At 39.2% G+C, this 23,770-nt stretch overlaps 2 protein-coding genes and 1 pseudogene across 2 annotated transcripts in view; 2 read left to right on the forward strand and 1 right to left on the reverse strand.

Annotated features, from left to right (window-relative positions):
• The window catches only part of LOC147574432 (uncharacterized), a 299,824-nt gene that overhangs the window by 186,282 nt on the left and 89,772 nt on the right, over positions 1 to 23,770 (forward strand). The gene's annotated exons all lie outside the window — the stretch shown is intronic.
• Positions 1 to 23,770, forward strand: part of LOC147574438 (EF-hand calcium-binding domain-containing protein 13-like) — a 153,028-nt gene that overhangs the window by 58,467 nt on the left and 70,791 nt on the right. The window contains 2 exon segments of the mRNA XM_086686450.1: positions 4,497 to 4,640; positions 8,319 to 8,423. Coding sequence (XP_086542576.1) covers positions 4,497 to 4,640; positions 8,319 to 8,423 — 249 coding nt within the window.
• LOC147574439 (U4 spliceosomal RNA) lies at positions 10,567 to 10,693 on the reverse strand (annotated as a pseudogene).

Genomic DNA, 23,770 nt, shown 5'->3' on the forward strand with positions numbered 1-23,770 from the left:
CTACACCCCACATGGGGCTCAGACTCACAACCCCAAGATCAATTGTCTCATGCTCTTTGGACTGAGCCAGCCAGGTGCCCCTAAAATTTATTTTTAATGGTGGTATCTGACACGTAACATAAAATTTGCCATCTTAACCATTTGTAACTGTACAGTTCAAGAACATTAGGGTTAAGTATATTCACACGGCTGTACAACGAATCTCTAGAACTTTTTCACCTTGCAACACTGAAACTCTATACCCAGTGAACAACAACTACCCATCTGTGCCTCTCCAGCTTCTGACGACCATCATTCTACTTCCTGTTTCTGTGAATTTGCCTACTCCAGATACTTGACTGGAATCATATAGTATTTGTCTTTATGAATGAATGGCTTATTTCACTTATCATAATGCCCTCAGGATTCATCCATGTTGTAGCACGTGTCAGATTTTTCTTTCCTTTTCGTGCTAATATCACATTGCATGTATATGCCACATTCTGTTTGTCCATTCACCCGTTAATAGACACCCTCTTGGCAATTGTGAGTAGTGCTGCTGTGAATGTGGGTATGCAAATACCTCTTTGAGCCCCTGCTTTCAATTCTTTGGGATATATAATCAGAAGTGGACACAATCCAGGTCTGTAACATTTCCTTCACTCCTAAAATTCTCTTGTGCCCATTTACCGTTAATCTCTACCTCCATTCCCAGGCGACCACTGATTTGCTTTCTGTTTCCATAAAGTTGCCTTTTTTTTTTTTTTTTTAACATTCAATATAAATGAAATCATAAAACATGTGGTCTTTTGTGCCTGACTTCACTTTTTTGAGGCTAATTCATGTTGTCGTATGTATCAGTGGTTTGTTCCTTTGTATGGTTAAATAAGTCCATATTACATTTTATAGGTATATTCCCTTTTGTTGATGGTTCACCAGCTTATGACATTTGCTTATTTGCAGTTTGGGACTGGTATGCATAATGTTGAAATTAACATTTGCATTGCAGTCTTTCTGTGGACATGTTTCCATGTCTTTTGGGTAGATTCCTAGGAGAATAATTGCTAGTGTGTATGGTAAATTTATGTTTTACTTTTAAAGAAATTACCAAACTGTTTTCCAAAGTGGCTCTACCATTTTCATTCTCACCAGCAATGTGTAAGGATTCTGGTTTCTTCCTATCCGCCACATGTAGGTATTATCTTTTTGTTTATAATCATTATAATAATTGTGTAGCGGAATTTCATTATGGTTCTAATTTTGCATTTCCCTAATGACTGATAATGTCAAATTTATTTGCACATGCTTCCCAGCTGTTCATATATCTTTGGTGAAATAGATATTCAAATCTTTGGCCCGCATTTAGAATTCCATTTTGATTCATCTATAGTGTTTCGGAGTATATCTCTCTGTATACCTTTTAAAGTTGTTGCTTCAGGTATATATACATAACTTATCACACTCTATTGGTGTCATCATTTTGCCAGTTCAAGTGAAATACAGAAGCCTTATCTCCATATACATCCCTCCCTCCTTCCTTTATGATATAATTATCTTAAATATTTCCTTACATATATTTAAAACCACATCAGGTGGTATTACTTTTACTTCAACCATCAGACTTGATTAAAAAATTCAAGAGAAGGAAAGCCTACTATATTTACCCATATTTTGACTTACCATTTTCTTTTTTCCTTCTTGATATTCCAGAGTTTTTTTTGTTTTATCCTTTGTTTTCTGTTTAAGAACTTCCTTTATCCATTCTTAGGTCTACTGACAACCAATTCTTTTAGTTTCCTCTCATCTGAGAACATCTTGATTTCCTCTTCCTTCCTCAAGAATAGTTTTTCTGAATATGGGATTTTACGTTGATAGTTCTTTACGTTCAGCACTTGAAAAATATTGTGTCACTTATTTCTGGCTTCCATGGTTTCTGCTGGAAATCCTGTCATTCAAATTGGTTTTCTTTCCCTAAAGTGTTTTTCTTAGGCTGCTTTCAAAATGTTCCCTTGCCTTTAGTTTTCAGAAGTTTAATTATGATGGATCTTGACATGGATTTCTTTGGATTTATCCTGTTTGAGGTCCACTTTTGTCTTGGATCTGTAGGTTAATGTCTCTTGATAAAAATTTGGGAAGTGTGCAGGCATTATTTCTTTGAGTGCCTTTTTAAGTCTCTTTCTCTTCTTCTGGGACTCTGATGGACACAAATGTTAGATCATTTTTATATTCCTACAGGTCTCTGGAACTGTTCGTTTTTTCTTCAGTTTATTTTCTCAGTGTTGTTCATCGGATGATTTCAGTTGCTGTCAATTCATTGATTCTTACCTTTCTCTCCTCCTTTCAGCTGTTGAGTCCATCCACTGAACTTTTAATTTCAGTCATCATATTTTTTAGTCATTAAATTTCCATTTGGACTTTCTGTGTTGGTGTTTGTGCAAGAGAAAAAGCAGGCAGCTGTCCCAGTCCTCACATACTGTCCCTATACAGGAGAAGACCCCCACCCATCGGCCCAGCCTGATAGGCCCTAGGCCTCTACCACCTTTTTCCTTCCCCAGGCTCTAGGACTGACGAGATAAGCTGATGGTTCTTTGGGACGCCCTGAAAAAGTTGACGTGCTGGATAAACTCTTTACCTCTCCAGGAGGAAACTAAGAGCTGGGAATTTTAATCTCATCCTGTGCTGAACAGAGGGGAGGATCACTGCCTTCTACCAGCCCAAGCCATCGCTTTATTCTACCCCAAATACTAGACTGTGCTAGACCCATCAGAGCTCCAAGGCTGGCAAAACAGAAGCCAATCTTCTGGGGAGGCATTTTGGAAAAGCTGAATTTCTGGATATGTGGACCAAACTCTTCTTCCCCTTGGGTGAAGCTGGGAGCTAGAGTCTTTTTTTTTTTTGGATCCTATGGTGCTGCATTGGAGGCAGCACTTGTGGGAGGGTGTCCCAAATGTCTGTACCAGCTTCAGTACGTCTTGTTTTGCATTCTCCTGGGATACAAGAGCCTGTCAGTTAGTTTCTAATTTATCACAAAAGGAATTTATTTTTTAATTTCTGCTGAATCAGTGTGTTTGTGGGGAGAAGAAGGGTCCAGGGCGTCCTACTTAACCATCTTACTGACATCACTCACAAGCTGTTTACTTTAAAAAAAAAAAAAATTTAATGTTTATTTCTATTTGAGAGAGAGAGACAGAGAACGAGAGTGGGAGAGGGGCAGAGAGAGACGGAGACAGAATCTGAAGGTTTCAGGCTCTGCGCTGTCAGCACAGTGCTCAACACAGAGCTTAAACCCATGAGTCATGAGATCGTGACCTGAGCTGATGTCAGGTGCCCAACCAACTGAGCCACCCAGGTGCCCCATCAGCTATTTACTTTTAAGTGAGAATTTTTTTCTTCTAAAAAGTCCTTTCACAAGATAGTATCATATATCTTGTTCTACATATTTATACATAAAAATTACCTTTTTAAGAATCATTTTAAGAATCATCTAATTCAGACATCATTTTGATCATTTCTTTGTTTAGTAATCCATAATGACGTCCAGTGACTGCCTAAAGTCGATTAACTCCTGATAATGGCTTTAATGCCCTCCACTGCCCAGCTTCCTCGCTTTACCTATCCTGATCTTCTATTAGAGAAAATCTATTTGAGTTTAGTTTGTTCCAAAATTGACACAAAAACACACCCGCATGCATACCTGTCGACCCCCTTAATAATTCTATGTGTTTGTAAGTTATTTTAAGAAAATTTTATTGCGTAGGCACCTGGGTGGCTCAGTTGATTGAGGGTCCACTTTGGCTCAGGTCATGATCTCGCCGTTCCTGAGTTTGAGCCCCATGTCTGGCTCTGTGTTGACAGCCTGGAGCCTGCTTCAGATTCTGTGTCTCCCTCTCTCTCTGCCCCTCCCCGACTCATGCTGTGCCTTTCTCTCTCTCTCAAAAATAAACATTAAAGCTTTCATTGCAGTAAAAATTTGTTTAAATTTAATGGAGGGAATACTGCCCAAATTTGTGAAGCATATATTCCAAAGTATCATAAAAAGACATGTGGGATAGTTATTTCCAAGTGATAATATTTATGTATACAGAAGATAAAAGATTAACCAGGGACTGAGCCATGTATTGCTACAAAACCTTACCCCAATTCATTATTCAGGACTGAAAGTTTTCTACTTATTTCTGTATCTGCTACCGAGAAACAGACTACTAAGAAAGTTTAAATTGTTAGAAAATTAAATGGGGAAATTGTATAATATTTTTGTTCCTATGCACTTAAATTGCAATTAAATTGGCACTTCCTTCGATACAGAGATGATAGCAAAGTAGAATATATTTTTGGCTCTCATTTTGTACTTTGTTGGTTTTCAGTATTAAAGATCTGGTAATTCTTTTCACATATAACATTTCTGAAGTTATTTTCTATGCTTGTTTATTTAGTGTTAGAACTAAAATTCATCTTACTATTGGTGTTTTCTTTTTGACTTATATTTAATACTCATTAGCATACTGCTTTATTTTCAGTGTTGACTGATGTCATTAAAGCCATTGATAAAATTAAAGATGAAAATATTGATTATGAGGATATGAATACTTGTCTTCAGCATTTTGGAGGTTACCTTTCTAAGCCAGAATTTGAGAAGATCGCAGAGTTGACTGAAGCTGACAGTAAGTGAAAACTGGGTTGACACATGTGAAAAGATGGTCACTTTGCGATTTTTTTTCCCTCAGAATAATGACTTTATTTTTTTGATTAGAAAAAAGTCCATTAAAATGAAGTCAATACAGAAAAATGCTCAAAAGTACAACAAAACATACAAAATCCCATGATCCAGAAATATCCAGTATTAACAGTCTTTCCAGACACTTTTTTCCTACAGGCAAAAGTACAAACAAAAAGAAAGTAGAGTTTATGGTTTTGCTTTCTGACAAGGAAGAGGTCAGGACAAAAGTCGTTAAATGGGACAAACGACTCTTTATTATGCCAAAGCCTATAATTCATAAGGAAGGTACTAGTTTTGAGTATCTATACCCTTATAACTTAGCAGCATCTTTTCTAAAGAGAAAGGGTGGTTGTGAGATAGACAAGTGTGTGGGGCTATAGATGAAATAAGAATGGCCATGAAGAGTATGTGAAGAGTACAGGAAGAGTATGTGAACTTTTATTACAATATATTTCTTCTTTTGCGTGTATTAACATTTTTCCATAATGAAAAGCAAAAAAGGAATAGAACAAATGTAAGTTATGTGCCTTACGTGAGAAAATGATAAGACTTTGTTAAAAGACATTATAGAATACCTAAATAAATTGGAATATATCCCATATTAATGGACTCAGAGACCCCCAAGTCTGCCAATTCTCATAATTAGTTTACTTATCTAAAGCAATTCTAATAAAACCCTGACTTTTTGATGAATTAATTCTAATATTGGTATGCATAAACAAAGATCAAGAGTAGCTAAAACACTCTTGAGGAAGAAAAACGTGGATAGGGTGTGTGAGTGGTGTTGGAGGGATCTTGCTACCCTGGATATTAAGACTCATTATAAAGTTACAGTAAGTAAAACAGTGTGAAAATGGCACAGGGATAGAGAAATTGATAGGACAGGATAAGTAACTTCCAAATATATCTACACACATATAAGGAAACATATATAATGAGGTGGCAGATTACTGGGGGGGAGGGGAAGCACCAGTTAATAAATGGTGCTGGAATAATTAATTATTCAAATGTAAAAAATAGAATTGGATCCCTACCTATGTATCATATTCAGTAATGCTTTCCAGATACGAACACTAAAATTCTCGTTAGAGAAAGAAGAAAAATTTTCTGACTTGGAGTTACAAGGAATTATTTTTAAGATACAAAATCACTAACCAGAAAAGATTTATACATTTGACTACATTAAAAATAAGAACTTCTCTTTATTAAAAGGTAATACAAACAGAATGAAAATACAAGCCACAAATGGAGCAAAGATTATTATTAAAAAAAATTTTTTTAATGTTTATTTATTTTTGAGAGAGAGAGAGGTGCAGAGTATGAGTGGGGGAGGAGCAGAGAGAGAGGGAGACAGAATCTGAAGCAGGCTCCAGGCTCCCAGCTGTCAGCACAGAGTCCTAAGCGGGGCTTGAACTCATGAATTGCGAGATCATGACCTGAGCCAAAGTTGGATGCTTAGCCGACTGGGCCACCCAGGCATTCCAGAGTAAAGATTATCTGTAACACTCATAACAGCGAAAGATCATTGTGGAGAATAAATAGGAAACCCCTATAAATTAACAACCCAAGAGAAAAATGGCCAAATTACAAGAACAGCCATTGCCAGATGAAGCAACGTAAGTTGCTAATAATCATATGAAGTCTTTTTATACATCATAGTAATCAGGGAAATGCAGAATTTAGGTCACAATGAAATACCTTTTGATGCTGACCAAATTGGCAAAAATTAAGGTCTGTTAATTTAATTGTTGGTAAATAAGGCAAAAGTGGTAAAAGAACTTTGAAAAACATTATGTAGTATTCTGTAAGGTTTTCATACTTCATGGCTTAGAAAATCCATTTTTTAGTGATACATCCCAGAAAATCTCTGCACTGATGTGCAAGGAGACATGTTAAAAATGCTCATAGCAGCTCTGATCTTAATAGAAGAAGGAAGGAAGGAAGGAAGGAAGGAAGGAAGGAAGGAAGGAAGGAAGGAAGGAAGGAAGGAAGGAAAAGGAAGGAAGGAAGGAAGGAAGGAAAAGGAAGGAAGGAAGGAAAGAATGAACAAAAAGAAACAACATGATCGGTGATAGAATGTATAAATAAATTGTGGTATTTACCACTGATGCATGATGAAATACTGATAATGTGTACATTAGTGAAAATGAACTATAGCAATATACTATATGGATGGTTCTTGGAAATATAATATTGAATGAAAAAAGCAAGTCTAGATTGCTATAGTGTGATAATTTTTATAGAGCTGTAAAACAAAATTAAGGAATATTTTGTTTATCCTGTGTAAAATTATATGTAAAAAAGCAAGACCTTGGTTAATTTTAAAAAATTCAGCAATGTTCTCTCTGTAAAGAAGCAGTAGAATAGAATGGGGGAAGCACAGAAGCAGATGCAGTGGTGTTAATAATGTTCTTCAACTGTGAGGGAGAGGAAGGGGGAAAAACGTTACGGAGAGGGAGTGAGGCAAACCATAAGGGACTCTTAAATACTGAGAACAAACTGAGGGTTGATGGGGGTGGGGGAGAGGGGAAAGTGGCTGATGGGCATTGAGGAGGGCACTTGTTGGGATGAGTACTGGGTGTTGTATGGAAACCAATTTGACAATAAACTATATTAAAAAAATAATAAAAATAAAAAGTAATTTTGTCCTTAAAACAATAATGTTCTTCAAATGGGAGGCGGGTTCAGTGGTTCAGCTAAAACATTTGTGTATCAAATAGACATTATCAAAAATAGGGAATCTATTGCTTTAGAAAGTTATATGTTCCTGTTAGTGGATGTAAATCTTCATTAACTCTAACATTCCCCTAGGATTTTTCAAAGTCTCATTTTTTTCAAGTCTTTAAATATTTGGTTAAGAATACAAAGTAATTTGGTGCTCCTTAAAGTAAACTTCTCAAAGATTCTTTATCTTGGAAATAGGCAATAGGCTGTGCCTTATCTTTTATAGATTAGAATTGGAATTTGATGTTTTTAGTGGGATAAACAAAGGAGTAGTGTTATCAAAAGCTCATCCTATTTATATAAAACCTGTATATGCGGCCTTAGAAAATTCTTAGACATCTTTATCCATTCTAATATTGGGATATTATATATAATCAAGGAAAGACATTTTCTAAGTATAGAATGACTATTAAAACGTTTAATAGTTTCAAAAGTATACTGGAATAAAGATAACAATGTGAATGGTAGCCTGAGGTGGGAGAAACCAGAGGTCAAGAAAACTCACTTCTAATCTCTGATCTCGTATTTCCTTTTGTGACCTGGGGAAAAAAAATCATGATATCATGTCTAAGTATTTTTTAAAATGTATAAAACAATACACTAATCCTTTACCGACATATCTTTGAGTTGTTGTCAGGCCAAGACAAGATAATGTAAGTTAAAATTACAAATGTTGTGCGCTTGTAACTAGAAGGATTTTGATTAACTTTCCTGGCATTTTTCAGTTTTACTTTCTCCTTGTGTGTTGAATTGCTTTTTCCTCTTAGAACCGTATATTTTGAGTGGTATTAGCTGATGGCTATAATCATGTTATCTCCCTATAATTTATTTTACATAATTCAATAGTTGTCATAATTAACATTTGAAGATATTGAAGAAAATATTCTTTTCTCCTTAGAAACGAAAAAAGTGAATTTTAAAGGTTTCATTGATACAATGATGACCAATACGGAACGCTTCTCTGAAAAATTATGTAAGAACATCACATTTTGTGCTTTCATTTACTTTTTCAAGTTTATTTATTTATTTTGAGAGACAGAGAAAGAGCAGGGGCAGGGCAGAGAGAGAGAAAGGGAGAGAGAGAGAATCCCAAGAAGACTCCACACTGTCAGTACAGAGCCCAGTGCACAGCTCGATCTCACAAACCATGAGATCGTGACCTGAGCGGAACTCAAGAGTTGGACACACTTACCCGACTGAGCCACCCACCCCAACATATGTTGTGCTTTTAGTGGACCAACTGGTGTGACAAACTTTAGAAGAGTGTAGTAGACTAAAAGAGGCAGTCATCCTGTAGGTCGTCAGCCAAACAGATGCCTGGCTTACTGCTGATGTTTGGTTTCAATCTTCTCTGTTCATGATTTCTAAATCTCGAGCACTTCCACGTGCAAATGAATTGAAAGTTTTTACGAGCTTACTGTTTATCCTCACACTTACTGTAAAGAGCTAGAACCGTGTATATAAAATTCCTTTTTGGAAGATGTAAAATGTCTTCCCAATTTGGGGAAGTGATGCCATCTAGTGACTAGCGCTGGGTACTCACATGCAAAATTTCCTCTTTCATTTGTTTATATATTTTTTTCCATCTTCCAATTTATTCAGTAATATTTACTGAGCCATTGTTATATATGCTTTCTGTTAAGCTGATGAGCTGTTAAGATGAGAAAGACAGTCTTGGCCACTCAGAAGCTCACTGTAAAGAAATATAAGGTCCTATATGTATATTTTAAATGGAGTGAAGTTAGTTTAGAAATTGAAGCTAAAAGTAGCATTTTGTTATTTTGTGCTTAGCTATTGGGTAATAGTGTATTTTAAGTAACAGTTATTTTACCTTACACTAGAAATCAATTTAATTTGCTTTCTATACAAGGTGGAACATAATAGATTAATTGGATGAAGAGATTATTTGCATGGTTAGTCACTTCATTTATCCTAGGAATTTTAGTTTCATGGAAATAAAAAGTTTTTGTTTTTGTTTTTAAACATTTTTATTATTTTTGAGAGACAGAGAGAGAGAGAGCACGAGCCGGGGAGGGGCAGAAAGAGACAGAAACACAGAATCTAAGCAGACTCTAGGCTCCGAGCTGTCAGCACAGAGCCCGACGTGGGGCTCGAACTCACAAACAGCGAGGTCATGACCCAAGCCGAAGTAGGATGCTTAACCAACTGATCCACCCAGGCACTCTGAGTTAAAAAGTTTTATTAGCACAGAGTTGTATAGTATATTATCTTACTCGTATCTAGAGTTAAATTTCCTTTCTTGTTGTTAAATATTGCACATTTATATTCACTGCTTTCCTTTTTTCTTCATCTGGCTGCTCATTTCTTCACCAGACAGCTTATTGGTTCTGTATACCTCATTGGGACCTTCCATCCATTTATCCCTCAACTTCGTCCTTACCCACCAGTCTCCCTGTTTTCACTTTTCTTCCTTATCCACTTGAAAATCTCTGGTCTGTGTACCTCGAATACCCTAAAGTCTTCAGTACCCTAAAGTGCCCTTTGGTTGCACCTGTCTGACAAAACTCCCAACCCTGGCTTCTCCTCGTGGCTGACATCATTTCTAGAGAAAATCATATAGCTCAGCAGATTGAACACTTTGAAATCTTGACCATCAGTGTCTGGTGGCCCTCAGCACTACCTAGGAATTATGTGATTCCCACCCTCTCCCAGTTAGTTTATTCTTTTACTCTCTGAAATAACTAATTAACAATCTCCATTCTCTCAAACTTCCATTCCTACTCCAACCTTAGCCCTTCTCACATTTAGCAGATAACTTAGCCTTTATAAGGAAAATAGAAGCCTGTCACTATTTTGAGGACGTTAAGGTATTTCCCAATATTTTCTCCTAAAAGTTCTTAAGTTTTTCTTTTTCATAGTTAAGTCTTTAATTCACCTGAAATTGATTTTTATGTTTAGAGTGAAATTGGGATCCAATTTAGTTTTTTTCCATAAAGATATTAGCTGGTGACCGTTTTATATTAATTCTTTGAGATTTACGTATTGTATAAATTGATTTGGAACCTGACACTCACACATGATGGCCTTGGGATTTAGGTTATCATTGGAGATTTTATTCCTTCTATCCATACCTCTGGCAGAGAACAGCCTTTCTTCTTGAATTCCTAAAAAGGTGACTAAAGTGTTTTTATTAATAATTTTCAGATGGAAAGATTTTCCGGGGCCCTGTCTTTTTTGGGAAAAGTTTTCAATTAGCAATAATCGCGCCTCGGATAAACCTCATTGGCTATGATACTGCCACTGTGCAAAGCTGGGCCCTGTCTTTTGTTTGTTTGTTTGTTTGTTTTGTATTAAGATTTTTTTTAATGTTTGTTTATTTTTGAGAGAGCAAGGGACAAAGTGCGAGCAGCGGATAGGCAGAGAGAGAGGGAGACACACAATCCGAAAGAGGCTCCAGGTTCTGAGCTGTCAGCACAGAGCCCAATGGGGGACTCGAACTCACAAACTGAGAGATCGTGACCTGAGTTGAAGTCGACGCTTAACTGACTGAGCCACCCAGGCCCTGGTTTTAAGTAGGCATCTCAATTATAATTCTAGACTTGTCTGTACCAAGTAATAACAATAATACTTATTATCTTACTCACATTTATTGAGGGTTTACTGTGTGCCAGTACTGTTTTAAATGTTTTATTTATTAACTCATTTAATTCTCACATCAACTCTATTATTTTTATTTTATGGATGGGAAAACCACGGCACAGAGGTTAAAGAAGTCACATAGCTAGTATGTGGTAGAATTAAGATTAGAACTCGGGTAGAGTGGTGCCTGGTTGGTTCAGTCAGTTGAGTGTCCGACTCTTGATTTTAGCTCAGGTCGTGACCGCAGCGTTGTGAGATGGAGCCCCACATCAGGCTCTGTGCTGGGCATGGATCCTGCCTAAGATTCTATCTTGAGAGGCCCTGTGTCAGCTTGGCAGAGTGGTGCCACCCCAGAACCGGGTGTGTGGAGTGGGATCCTTTAAGATGTTGGGGTTTGAATCCCAGCTGAGCGCCTGGGAGGTGCAGGAGACTGTGGAGCGGGACAAACTGACCAGCTCGTGCCTGTGCTGTGCTGTGAGGGCTGCCTGAACAGGGTGGTTTGGTCTAGGGAGGAGAAACTGCCATGATGCCATTTTCCTCCAATCACCAACATGGTGGGGCTTCAGGGAACAGGACAGCAGGCCCCCAGGGGAGGTTGGACTGCTTACACCAAACCCTGCCTCACCATGCCTGGCAGCTGCATATCTGCTGGAGGGAGAATTGCCACTTACCCAACCAGAGGGTCCCTCCTCCAGACCAGCACAACCGCTGGCTCCAGGGCACCTTCGGACAACGGTCCGGCAGTTTCTCATTTTCTGATTTGATTTTTGGTGATACCTATTTTCTTTTCTTGTCTTTTCTCCTCCTTCTTCTTCCTTCCCTTCTCTATTCTGGTTGTTAAGTTGTGTAAGCAGGCATTTTTAATCTATGCATTTTACACCTCTTCTGTATCTCTTCCTCTAGATTAAGCCGTATAGTTTCTCTGATTCTCTGTCCGCTCAATTTTTTTCCTCTTTCCCTGCCCCTGTCATTTCCCTCTTTCTATGGGATAAGGCTTCTTCCACCCCCTCCCCTTTTTAGTTTTTTCCAGGGTTACTTCAATGAACAAATCGAAGCACGCCTGGTGGAAGGTCCACACCACCAGTGCGAGTAGGGGTATAAAGCAACCAGAGTCACAACAACAGAGAGCATGCGACACACTCCAAAAACACCTCCTGAAGGGTCAGGCCCTGGATAGTATATGACCCCTTTTTAACACAGTAGTACTCACAGGGGCAGGACACATAACAAACTATTAAAACACGTAAAAGACAGAAAACTAGACAAAATGACTAGACAGAAGAATTCTCAAAAATTCTAGGAAGAAATGACAGCCAGAAAAATTGCTCAAAACAGATATAAACAATATATCTAAACAAGAATTTGGAATAATCGTCATAAGACTAGGAGCTGGGCTTGAAAAAAACTATAGAAGACAGCAGAGAATCTATTGCTGCAGAGATCAAGGACACAAGAGATAGTCATGATGAATTAAAAAATGCAGTAAATGAGATGCAAAATAAACTAGATGCAGAGACAGCAAGGATGAAGGAGCAGAGGGAAGAATAAGTGAAATAGAAGATAACATTATGGAAAATGATGAAGCTTAAAAAAGAGAGAGAGAGGAAAATATTAGACCATGAGGGGAGAATTAGAGACCTAAGTGATTCAATGAGATATAATAATATCTGTATCATAGGAGTTCCAGAAGGAGAAGAAAGAGAAAGGGGCAGAAGGTTTATTTCACCAAATTATAGTTGAGAGCTTCCCTAATCTGGGGAAGGAAGCAGACATCCAAGTCCAGGAGGCACAGAGAAATCCCTTCAGAATTAACAGAAACAGGTCAGCCCCAAGGCATATCATAGTGAAATTGGCAAAATACAAAGATAAAGAGAGAATTCTGAAAGCAGCTAGGGACAAATGGGCCTTAACCTACAAGGGCAGACACATAAGGGTAGTAGCAGACCTGTCCACTGAAACTTGGCAGGCCACAAGGGAGTAGCTGGAAATATTCAATGTGCTGAATAGGAAAAATATGCAGCCAGGAATCCTTTATCCATCAAGGCTGTCATTCAGAACGAAAGGAGAGATCAAGGCTTTTCCAGACAAACAAAAACTGAAGGAATTCATGACCACTAAACCAACCCTGCAGGCACTCTGTGAGTGGAATGCTGCAAAGACTACAAAGGCCCAGAGACATTGCCACAATCATGAAACCTACAGATAACACAATGACACTAAATCCATATCTTTCAGTCATAACTCTGAATGTAAATGGGCTAAATGCCTCACTCAAAAGGCATAGGGTATCAAAACGGATAAAAAACCAAGTTCCATCTATATGCTGTCTACAAGAGACTCATTTTAGACCTGAGGACACCTGAAAATTGGAAGTGAGGGGATGGAGAACCATATATCATGCTACTGGAAGTCAAAAGAGAGCTGGAATAGCCATACTTCTATCAGACAAACTAGATTTTAAAGTAAAGACGGTAGCAAATGATAAAGAAGGGCATTATTGTCATAATTAAGGGGTCTATCCATCAAGAAGAGATAACAATCGTAAATGTTTATGCCCCCAACTTGGTAGAACCCAAATTTATAAATTAATCACAAACATAAGCAATCTCACTGATAATAATACGGTAATTGTAGATGACTTTATTTTTTTTCAATATATGAAATTTATTGTCAACTTGGTTTCCATACAACACCCAGTGCTCATCCCAAAAGGTGCCCTCCTCAGTACCCATCACCCACCCTCCCCTCCCTCCCACCCCCCACCAACCCTCAGTTTGGTCTCAGTTTTTAAGAGTCTCTTAGGCTTTGGCTCTCTCCCACTCTAACCTCTTTTTTTTTTTTTTTTTTTTCTCCTTCCCCTCCCCCATGGGTTTCTGTTAAGTTTCTTAGGATCCACGTAAGAGTGAAACCATATGGTATCTGTCTTTCTCTGTATGGCTTATTTCACTCAGCATCACACTCTCCAGTTCCATCCACGTTGCTACAAAAGGCCATATTTCATTTTTTCTCATTGTCACGTAGTATTCCATTGTGTATATAAACCACAATTTCTTTATCCATTCATCAGTTGATGGACATTTAGGCTCTTTCCATCACTTGGCTATTGTTGAGAGTGCTGCTATAAACATTGGGGTACAAGTGCCCCTATGCATCAGTACTCCTGTATCCCTTGGGTAAATTCCTAGCAGGTGCTATTGCTGGGTCATAGGGTAGGTCTATTTTTAATTTTTTGAGGAACATCCACACTGTTTTCCAGAGTGGCTGCACCAGTTTGCATTCCCACCAGCAGTGCAAGAGGGTTCCCGTTTCCCCACATCCTCTCCAGCATCTATAGTTTCCTGATTTGTTCATTTTGGCCACTCTGACTGGCGTGAGGTGATATCTGAGTGTGGTTTTGATTTGTATTTCCCTGATGAGGAGTGACGTTGAGCATCTTTGCATGTGCCTGTTGGCCACCCGGATGTCTTCTTTAGAGAAGTGTCTATTCATGTTTTCTGCCCATTTCTTCACTGGGTTATTTGTTTTTCGGGTGTGGAGTTTGGTGACCTCTTTATAGATTTTGGATACTAGCCCTTTGTCCAAATGATATGTCATTTGCAAATATATTTTCCCATTCTGTTGGTTGCCTTTTAGTTTTGTTGGTTGTTTCCTATGCTGTGCAGAAGCTTTTTGTCTTCATAAGGTCCCAGTAGTTCATTTTTGCTTTTAATTCCCTTGCCTTTGGGGATGTGTCGAGTAAGAGATTGCTACGACTGAGGTCAGAGAGGTCTTTTCCTGCTTTCTCCTCTAGGGTTTTGATGGTTTCCTGTCTCCCATTCAGGTCCTTTATCCATTTTGAGTTTATTTTTGTGAATGGTGTGAGAAAGTGGTCTAGTTTCATTCTTCTGCATGTTGCTGTCCAGTTCTCCCAGCACCATTTGTTAAAGAGACTGTCTTTTTTCCATTGGATGTTCTTTCCTGCTTTGTCAAAGATGAGTTGGCCATACGTTTGTGGGTCTAGTTCTGGGGTTTCTATTCTATTCCATTGGTCTATGTGTCTGTTTTTGTGCCAATACCATGCTGTCTTGATGATTATAGCTTTGTAGTAGAGGTTAAAGTCTGGGATTGTGATGCCTCCTGCTTTGGTCTTCTTCTTCAAAATTACTTTGGCTATTCGGGGCCTTTTGTGGTTCCATATGAATTTTAGGATTGCTTGTTCTAGTTTTGAGAAGAATGCTGGTGCAATTTTGATTGGGATTGCATTGAATGTGTAGATAGCTTTGGGTAGTATTGACATTTTGACAATATTTATTCTTCCAATCCATGAGCACGGGATGTTTTTCCATTTCTTTATATCTTCTTCAATTTCCTTCATAAGCTTTCTATAATTTTCAGCTTACAGATCTTTTACATCTTTAGTTAGATTTAGCCCTAGGTATTTTATGCTTCTTGGTGCCATTGTGAATGGGATCAGTTTCTTTATTTGTCTTTCTGTTGCTTCATTATTAGTATATAAGAATGCAACTGATTTCTGTACATTGATTTTGTATCCTGCAACTTTGCTGAATTCATGTATCAGTTCTAGCAGACTTTTGGTGGAGTCTATCGGATTTTCCATGTATAATAACATGTCTTCTGCAAAAAGTAAAAGCTTAACTTCATCTTTGCCAATTTTGATGCCTTTGATTTCCTTTTGTTGTCTGATTGCTGATGCTAGAACTTCCAACACTGTGTTAAACAACAGCGGTGAGAGTGGGCATCCCTGTCGTGTTCCTGATCTCAGGGAAAAAGCTCTCAGTTTTTCCCCATTGAGGATGATGTTAGCTGTGGGCTTGTCATAAATAGCTTTGATGATGTTTAAGTATGTTCCTTCTATCCCAACTTTCTCGAGGGTTTTTATTAGGAAAGGATGCTGAATTTTGTCAAATGCCTTTTCTGCATCAATTGACAGGATCATATGGTTGTTATCTTTTCTTTTATTAATGTGATGTATCACATTGATTGATTTGCAAATGTTGAACCAGCCCTGCAGCCAGGAATGAATCCCACTTGATCATGGAGAATAATTCTTTGTAGAAGCTGTTGAATTCAATTTGCTAGTATCTTATTGAGAATTTTTGCATCCATATTCATCAGGGATATTGGCCTATAGTTCTCTTTTATTACTGGGTCTCTGTCTGGTTTAGGAATCAAAGTAATACTGGCTTCATAGAATGAGTCTGGAAGTTTTCCTTCCCTTTCTATTTTTTGGAATAGCTTGAGAAGGATAGGTATTATCTCTGCTTTAAACGTCTGGTAGAACTCCCCTGGGAAGCCATCTGGTCCTGGACTCTTATTTGTTGGGAGATTTTTGATAACTGATTCAATGTCGTCGCTGGTTATGGGTCTGTTCAAGCTTTCTATTTCCTCCTGATTGAGTTTTGGAAGTGTGTGGGTGTTTAGGAATTTGTCCATTTCTTCCAGGTTGTCCAGTTTGTTGGCATATAATTTTTCATAGTATTCCCTGATAATTGCTTGTATCTCTGAGGGATTGGTTGTAATAATTCCATTTTCATTCATGATTTTATCAGTTTGGGTCCTCTCCCTTTTCTTTTTGAGAAGCCTGGCTAGAAGTTTCTCAATTTTGTTTATTTTTTCAAAAAACCAACTCTTGGTTCATTGATCTGCTCTACAGTTTTTTAGATTCTGTATTGTTTATTTCTGCTCTGATCTTTATTATTTCTCTTCTTCTTCTGGGTTTAGGCTGTCATTGCTGTTCTGCTTCTATTTCCTTTAGGTGTGCTGTTAGATTTTGTATTTGGGATTTTTCTTAATTCTTGAGATAGGCCTGGATTCCAATGTATTTTCCTCTCAGGACTGCCTTCGCTGCATCCCAAAGCGTTTGGATTGTTGTATTTTCATTTTCGCTTGTTTCCATATATTTTTTAATTTCTTCTCTAATTGCCTGGTTGACCCACGCATTCTTTAGTAGGGTGTTCTTTAACCTCCATGCTTTTGGAGGTTTTCCAGACTTTTTCCTGTGGTTGATTTCAAGCTTCATAGCATTGTGGTCTGAAAGTATGCATGGTATGATCTCAATTCTTGTATACTTATGAAGGGCTGTTTTGTGACCCAGTATGTGATCTATCTTGGAGAATGTTCCATGTGCACTCGAGAAGAAAGTATATTCTGTTGCTTTGGGATGCAGAGCTCTAAATATATCGGTCAAGTCCATCTGATCCAATGTATCATTCAGGGCCCTTGTTTCTTTATTGACCGTGTGTCTAGATGATCTGTCCATTTCTGTAAGTGGGGTGTTAAAGTCCCCTGCAACTACCACATTCTTATCAATAAGGTTGCTTATGTTTGTGAGTAATTGTTGTATATATTTGGGGGTTCCCGTATTTGGCGCATAGACATTTATAATTATTAGCTCTTCCTGATGGATAGACCCTGTAATTATTATATCATGCCCTTCTTCATCTCTTGTTACAGCCTTTATTTTTTTATTTATTTTTTTTTTAATTTTTTTTTTTCAACGTTTATTTATTTTTGGGACAGAGAGAGACAGAGCATGAACGGGGGAGGAGCAGAGAGAGAGGGAGACACAGAATCGGAAACAGGCTCCAGGCTCTGAGCCGTCAGCCCAGAGCCCGACGCGGGGCTCGAACTCCCGGACCGCGAGATCGTGACCTGGCTGAAGTCGGACGCTTAACCGACTGCGCCACCCAGGCGCCCCTCTTGTTACAGCCTTTAATTTATTTTTTTTCTTTTTTTTTTTTTTGTTTTTTTTTTTTAATTTTTTTTTTCAACGTTTTTTTTATTTATTTTTGGGACAGAGAGAGACAGAGCATGAACGGGGGAGGGGCAGAGAGAGAGGGAGACACAGAATCGGAAACAGGCTCCAGGCTCTGAGCCATCAGCCCAGAGCCTGACGCGGGGCTCGAACCCACGGACCGCGAGATCGTGACCTGGCTGAAGTCGGACGCTTAACCGACTGCGCCACCCAGGCGCCCCCAGCCTTTAATTTAAAGTCTAGTTTGTCTGATATAAGTATGGCTATTCCAGCTTTCTTTTGACTTCCAGTGGCATGATAAATACTTCTCCATCCCCTCACTCTCAATCTGAAGGTGTCCTCAGGTCTCAAATGAGTCTCTTGTAGAAAGCAAATAGATGGGTCTTGCTTTTTTATCCATTCTGATACCCTATGTCTTTTGGCACATTTAGTCCATTTACATTCAGTCTTATTATAGAAAGATATGGGTTTAGAGTCATTGTGATGTCTGTAGGTTTCATGCTTGTAGCGATGTCTCTGGTACTTTGTCTCACAGGATCCCCCTTAGGATCTCTTGTAGGGGTGGTTTAGTGGTGACGAATTCCTTCAGTTTTTGTTTGTTTGGGAAGACCTTTATCTCTCCTTCTATTCTAAATGACAGACTTGCTGGATAAAGGATTCTCGGCTGCATATTTTTTCTGTTCATCACATTGAAGATCTCCTGCCATTCCTTTCTGGCCTGCCAAGTTTCAGAAGAGAGATCGGTCACGAGTCTTATAGGTCTCCCTCTATATGTTAGAGCACGTTCATCCCTCGCTGCTTTCAGAATTTTCTCTTTATCCTTGTATTTTGCCAGTTTCACGATGATATGTCATGTAGAAGATCGATTCAAGTTACGTCTGAAGGGACTTCTCTGTGCCTCTTGGATTTCAATGCCCTTTTCCTTCCCCAGATCAGGGAAGTTCTCAGCTATGATTTCTTCAAGTACACCTTCAGCACCTTTCCCTCTCTCTTCCTCCTCTGGAATACCAATTATGCGTAGATTATTTCTCTTTAGTGCATCACTTAGTTCTCTAGTTTTCTCCTCATACTCCTGGATTTTTTTAATCTTTTTCTCAGCTCTCTCTTTTTCCATAATTTTATCTTCTAGTGCACCTATTCTCTCCTCTGCCTCTTCAATCCGAGCCGTGGTTGTTTCCCTTTTATTTTGCAGCTTATTTATAGCATTTTTTAGCTCCTCCTGGCTGTTCCTTAGTCCCTTGATCTCTGTAGCAATAGATTCTCTGCTGTCCTCTATACTGTTTTCAAGCCCAGCAATTAATTTTATGACTATTATTGTATATTCACTTTCTGTTATATTGTTTAAATCCTTTTTGATCAGTTCATTAGCTGTTGTTATTTCCTGGAGATTCTTTTGAGGGGAATTCTTCCGTTTGGTCATTTTGGACAGTCCCTGGAGTGGTGCGGGACTGCAGGGCACTTCCCCTGTGCTGTCTCGAATAACTTGCGTTGGTGGGTGGGGCCGCAGTCAGACCTGATGTCTGCCCCCAGCCCACTGCTGGGGCCACAGTCAGACTGGTGTGTACCTTCTCTTCCCCTCTCCTAGGGGCAGGATTCACTGTGGGGTGGCGTGGCCCGTCTGGGCTACTTGCACACTGCCAGGCTTATGGTGCTGGGGATCTGGCGTATTAGCTGCGGTGGATCGGCAAGGTGCACAGGGGCAGGAGGGGCAGGCTTCGCTCGCTTATCCTTCTGTGATCAGCTTTGGGAGGGGCCCTGCGGCACCGGGAGGGAGTCAGATCCGCCTCCGGTGGGATGGATCTGCAGTAGCACAACGTTGGATGTTTGCGCAGTGCAAGCAAGTTCCCTGGCAGGAACTGGTTCCCTTTGGGATTTTGGCTGGGGGATGGGCAAGGGAGATGGCACTGGCGAGCGCCTTTGTTCCCCACCAAGCTGAGCTTTGTTGTCCGGGGCTCAACAACTCTCGCTCCCATTGTCCTCCAGCCTTCCCGCTCTCTGAGCAGAGCTGTTAACTTAACTTATAACCTTCCAGATGTTAAGTCCTGCTTGCCGTCCGAACACACTCCGTCCGGCCCCTCTGCTTTTGCAAGCCAGACTCGGGGCCTCTGCTTGGCCGACAGGCTGCCCCTCTGCCCCGACTCCCTCCCGCCAGTCTGTAGCATGCACCGCCTCTCCACCCTTCCTACCCTCTTCTGTGGTTCTCTCGTCTACGCTTGGCTCTGGAGAATCCGTTCTGCTAGTCTTCTGGCAGTTTTCTGGGTTATTTAGGCAGGTGTAGGTGGAATCTAAGTGATCAGCAGGATGCGGTGAGCCCAGCGTCCTCCTACGCCACCATCTTCCCTGTAGAGGACTTTCATACTCCACTTACAGTAATGGAGAGATGACCTAGGCAGAAAATTAATAAAGAAACAACGGTCTTGAATGATACACTGGACCAGATGGACTTGACAAATATATTCAGAACTTTTTATCCAAAGCAGCAGAATACACATTCTTCTCGAGTGCACATGGAACATTCTCCAAAATAGATCACATACTGGGTCACAAAGCAACCCTAAATAAATATAAAAGGATTGAGATCATACCATGCATATTTTCAGATCACAATGCTATGAAACTTGAAATCAACCACAAGACAAAATTTGGAAAGCCTCCTAATGCATGGAGGTTAAAGAACATCCTACTAAAGAATCAGTGGGTCAATTAGGCAGTTAAAGAAGAAATTTAAAAATATACGGAAGCAAATGAAAATGAAAATATAACATTCCCAACCCTTTGGGATGCAGCAAAGGCAGTCCTAAGAGGAAAATACACTGCAATCCAGGCCTATCTCAAGAAACAAGAAAAATCCCAAATACAGAATCTACCCTCACACCTAAAGGAACTAGAAGCAGAGCAGCAAAGAAACCCCAAAGCCAGCAGAAGAAGAGAAATAACAAAGATTAGAGCAGAACTAAACAATAGGGAATCCAAAAAAAAAACCCCAAAAAACAAAAAACACAGTAGAACAGATCAATTAATCTAAGAGGTGGCTTTTGGAAACAATACACAAAATTGATAAAACCCTAGCCAGACTTCTCAAAAAGAAAAGAGAGAGAACCCAAATAGATAAAATCACCGATGAAAGAGGAGAGATCACAACCAACACCACAGAAATACAATTATTAGAGAATACTGTGAAAAATTATATGCCAACAAACTGGACAATCTGTAAGAAATTGGACAAATTCCTAGACACCCACACACTACCAAAACTCAAACTGGAAGAAATAGAAAATTTGAACAGACCCACAACCAGTGAAGAAATTGAATCAGTTATCAAAAATATCCCAACAAATGAGTCCCAACAAATGGGCCAGATGGCTACCCAAGGGACTTCTACCAGACATTTAAAGCAGAGTTAGTACCTATTCTTCTCAAGCTGTTCCAAACAATAGAAATGGAAGGAAGGCTTCTGGACTAATTCTATGTAGCCAGCATTACCTTGATTCCCAAACCAGACAGAGACCCCACTAAAAAGGAGAATTACAGGCCAATATCCCCGATGAACATGGATGCAAAAATTCTCAACAAGATACTAGCAAATTGAATTCAACAGTATATTAAAAGAATTATTAACCATGATCAAGTGGGATTCATTCCTGGGCTGCAGGACTGGTTCAGTATTCGCAAATCAATCAATGTGGTATATCACATCGATAGAAGAAAGGATGAGAACAATATGATCCTGTCAGTAGGTGCAGAAAAAGCATCTGACAAAATACAGCATCATTGTGTAAAAACCCTCCAGAAAGTTGGGATAGAAGGAACATATCCTAACATCATCAAATCTACATATGAAAAGCCCAAGCTAATATCATCCTCAATGGGGAAAAACTGAGAGTTTACCCCCTGAGATCAGGAATACAACAGGGATGTCTACTCTCACCACTGTTGTTTAATATAGTGTGGGAAGTCCTAGCCTCAGCAATCAGACAACAAAAGGAAATAAAAGGCATCCAAATTGGCAAAGAAGTCAAACTTTCATTTTTTGCAGATGACATGATACTCTACATGGAAAACTCAAAAGACTCCACCAAAAAACTTCTAGAACTGATACATGAATTCAGCAAAGTTGCAGGATATAAAACCTATGTACAGAAATTGGTTGCATTTCTATACAGCAAGAATGAAGCAATAGTAAGAGAAATCAAAGAATCGATCCCATTTACATTTGTATCAAGAACCATAAAATACCTAGGAATAAGTTTAACCAAAGAGGTAAAAGATCTGTATGCTAAAAACTGTAGAAAACTTATGAAAGAAATTGAAGAAGACACAAAGAATGGAAAGGCATTCCAGGCTCATGGATTGGAAGAAAAAATATTGTTAAAATGTGGATAGTACCCAAAGCAATCTACACATTCAGTGTAATCCCACTCAAAATTGCACCAGCATTCTTCTCAGAGCTAGAACAAACAATCTTTCAATTTGTAGGGAACCACACAAGACCCCGAATAGCCAAAGTAATGTTGAACAGGAAAACCAAAGTAGGAAGCATCACAATCCCAGACTTCAGCCTCTACTACAAAGCTGTAATCATCAAGACAGTATGGTATTGGCACAAAAATAGGCACATAGACCAGTGGAATAGAATACAGAACCCAGAACTGGACCCACAAATGTATGGCCAACTAATCTTTGATGAAGCAGGGAAGAGTATCCAAGGAAAAAAAGAAAGTCTCTTTAGCAAATGGTGCTGGAAGAACTGTACAGTAACATGCAGAAGAAGGAAACTGGACCACTCTCTCACACCATACACAAAAATAAACTCAAAGTGGACGAAGGGCCTAAATGTGAGACAGGAAACCATCAAAACCCTAGAGGGGAAAACAGTCAACAACCTCTTTGACCTCAGCCACAGCAACTTCTTACTTGATACGTCTCTGAAGGCAAGGGAGATAAAAGCAAAAATGAACTATTGGGACCTCATCAAGATAAAAAGTTTCTGCACAGCAAAGGAAACAATCAACAAAACTAAAAGGCAACTGATCGAATGGAAGAAGATATTTACAAATGACATGTCAGATAAAGGGCTAGTATCCAAAGTCTATAAAGAACTTACCAAGCTCAACACCCGACAAACAAACCAGTGAAGAAACGGACAGATGACGTGAGCAGACGCTTTTCCAAAGAAGACATCCAGATGGCCAGCAGACACATGAAAAGATGCTCAACATCGCTCATCATTAGGGAAATACAAATCAAAACCACACTGAGATACCACCTCACACAGGTCAGAGTGGCTAAAATTAACAACTCAGGAAACAACAGATGTTGGTGAGGATGTGGAGAAATGGGAGCCCTCTTGCACTTTTGGTGGGAGTGCAAACTGGTGCAGCCTCTCTGGAAAACAGTGTAGAGGTTCCTCAAGAAATTAAAAATAGGATTACCCTACAACCCAGCAATAGCACTACTAGGAATTTATCCAAAGGATACAGGAGTGCTGATTCATAGGGGCACATGTACCCCAATGTTTATAATAGCACTATCAACAATAGCCACATTATGGAAAGAGCCAATGTCCATCCACTGATGAATGGATAAAAAAGATGTGATACACACACACACACACACACACACACACACACACACACACACAGACACATACCAGAATACTACCGGCAATGAGAAAGAATGAAATCTTGTCATTTGCAACAACATGGATGGAACTGGAGGGTATTGTGTTAAGTGAAATAAGTCAGAGCAAGAGAGATATCATGTTTTCACTCATATGTAGAATTTGAGAAACTTAACCGAAGACCATGAGGGAAGGGAAGAGGAAAAAATAGTTTCAAACAAAGAGGGAGGAAGGCAAACCATAAGAGACTTCTGAATACAGAGAACAGACTGAGGATTGATGGGGAGACTGTGGGGGAGGGGAAAATGGGTGATGGGCATTGAGGAGGGTACTTGTTGGGATGAGTACTGGGTGTTGTATGTAAGCGATGAATCAT

Source organism: Puma concolor, chromosome E1 (assembly GCF_028749965.1).
Source record: "Puma concolor isolate L17-30 chromosome E1, mPumCon1.1.hap2, whole genome shotgun sequence".
Classification (NCBI taxonomy): Eukaryota; Metazoa; Chordata; class Mammalia; order Carnivora; family Felidae; genus Puma; species Puma concolor.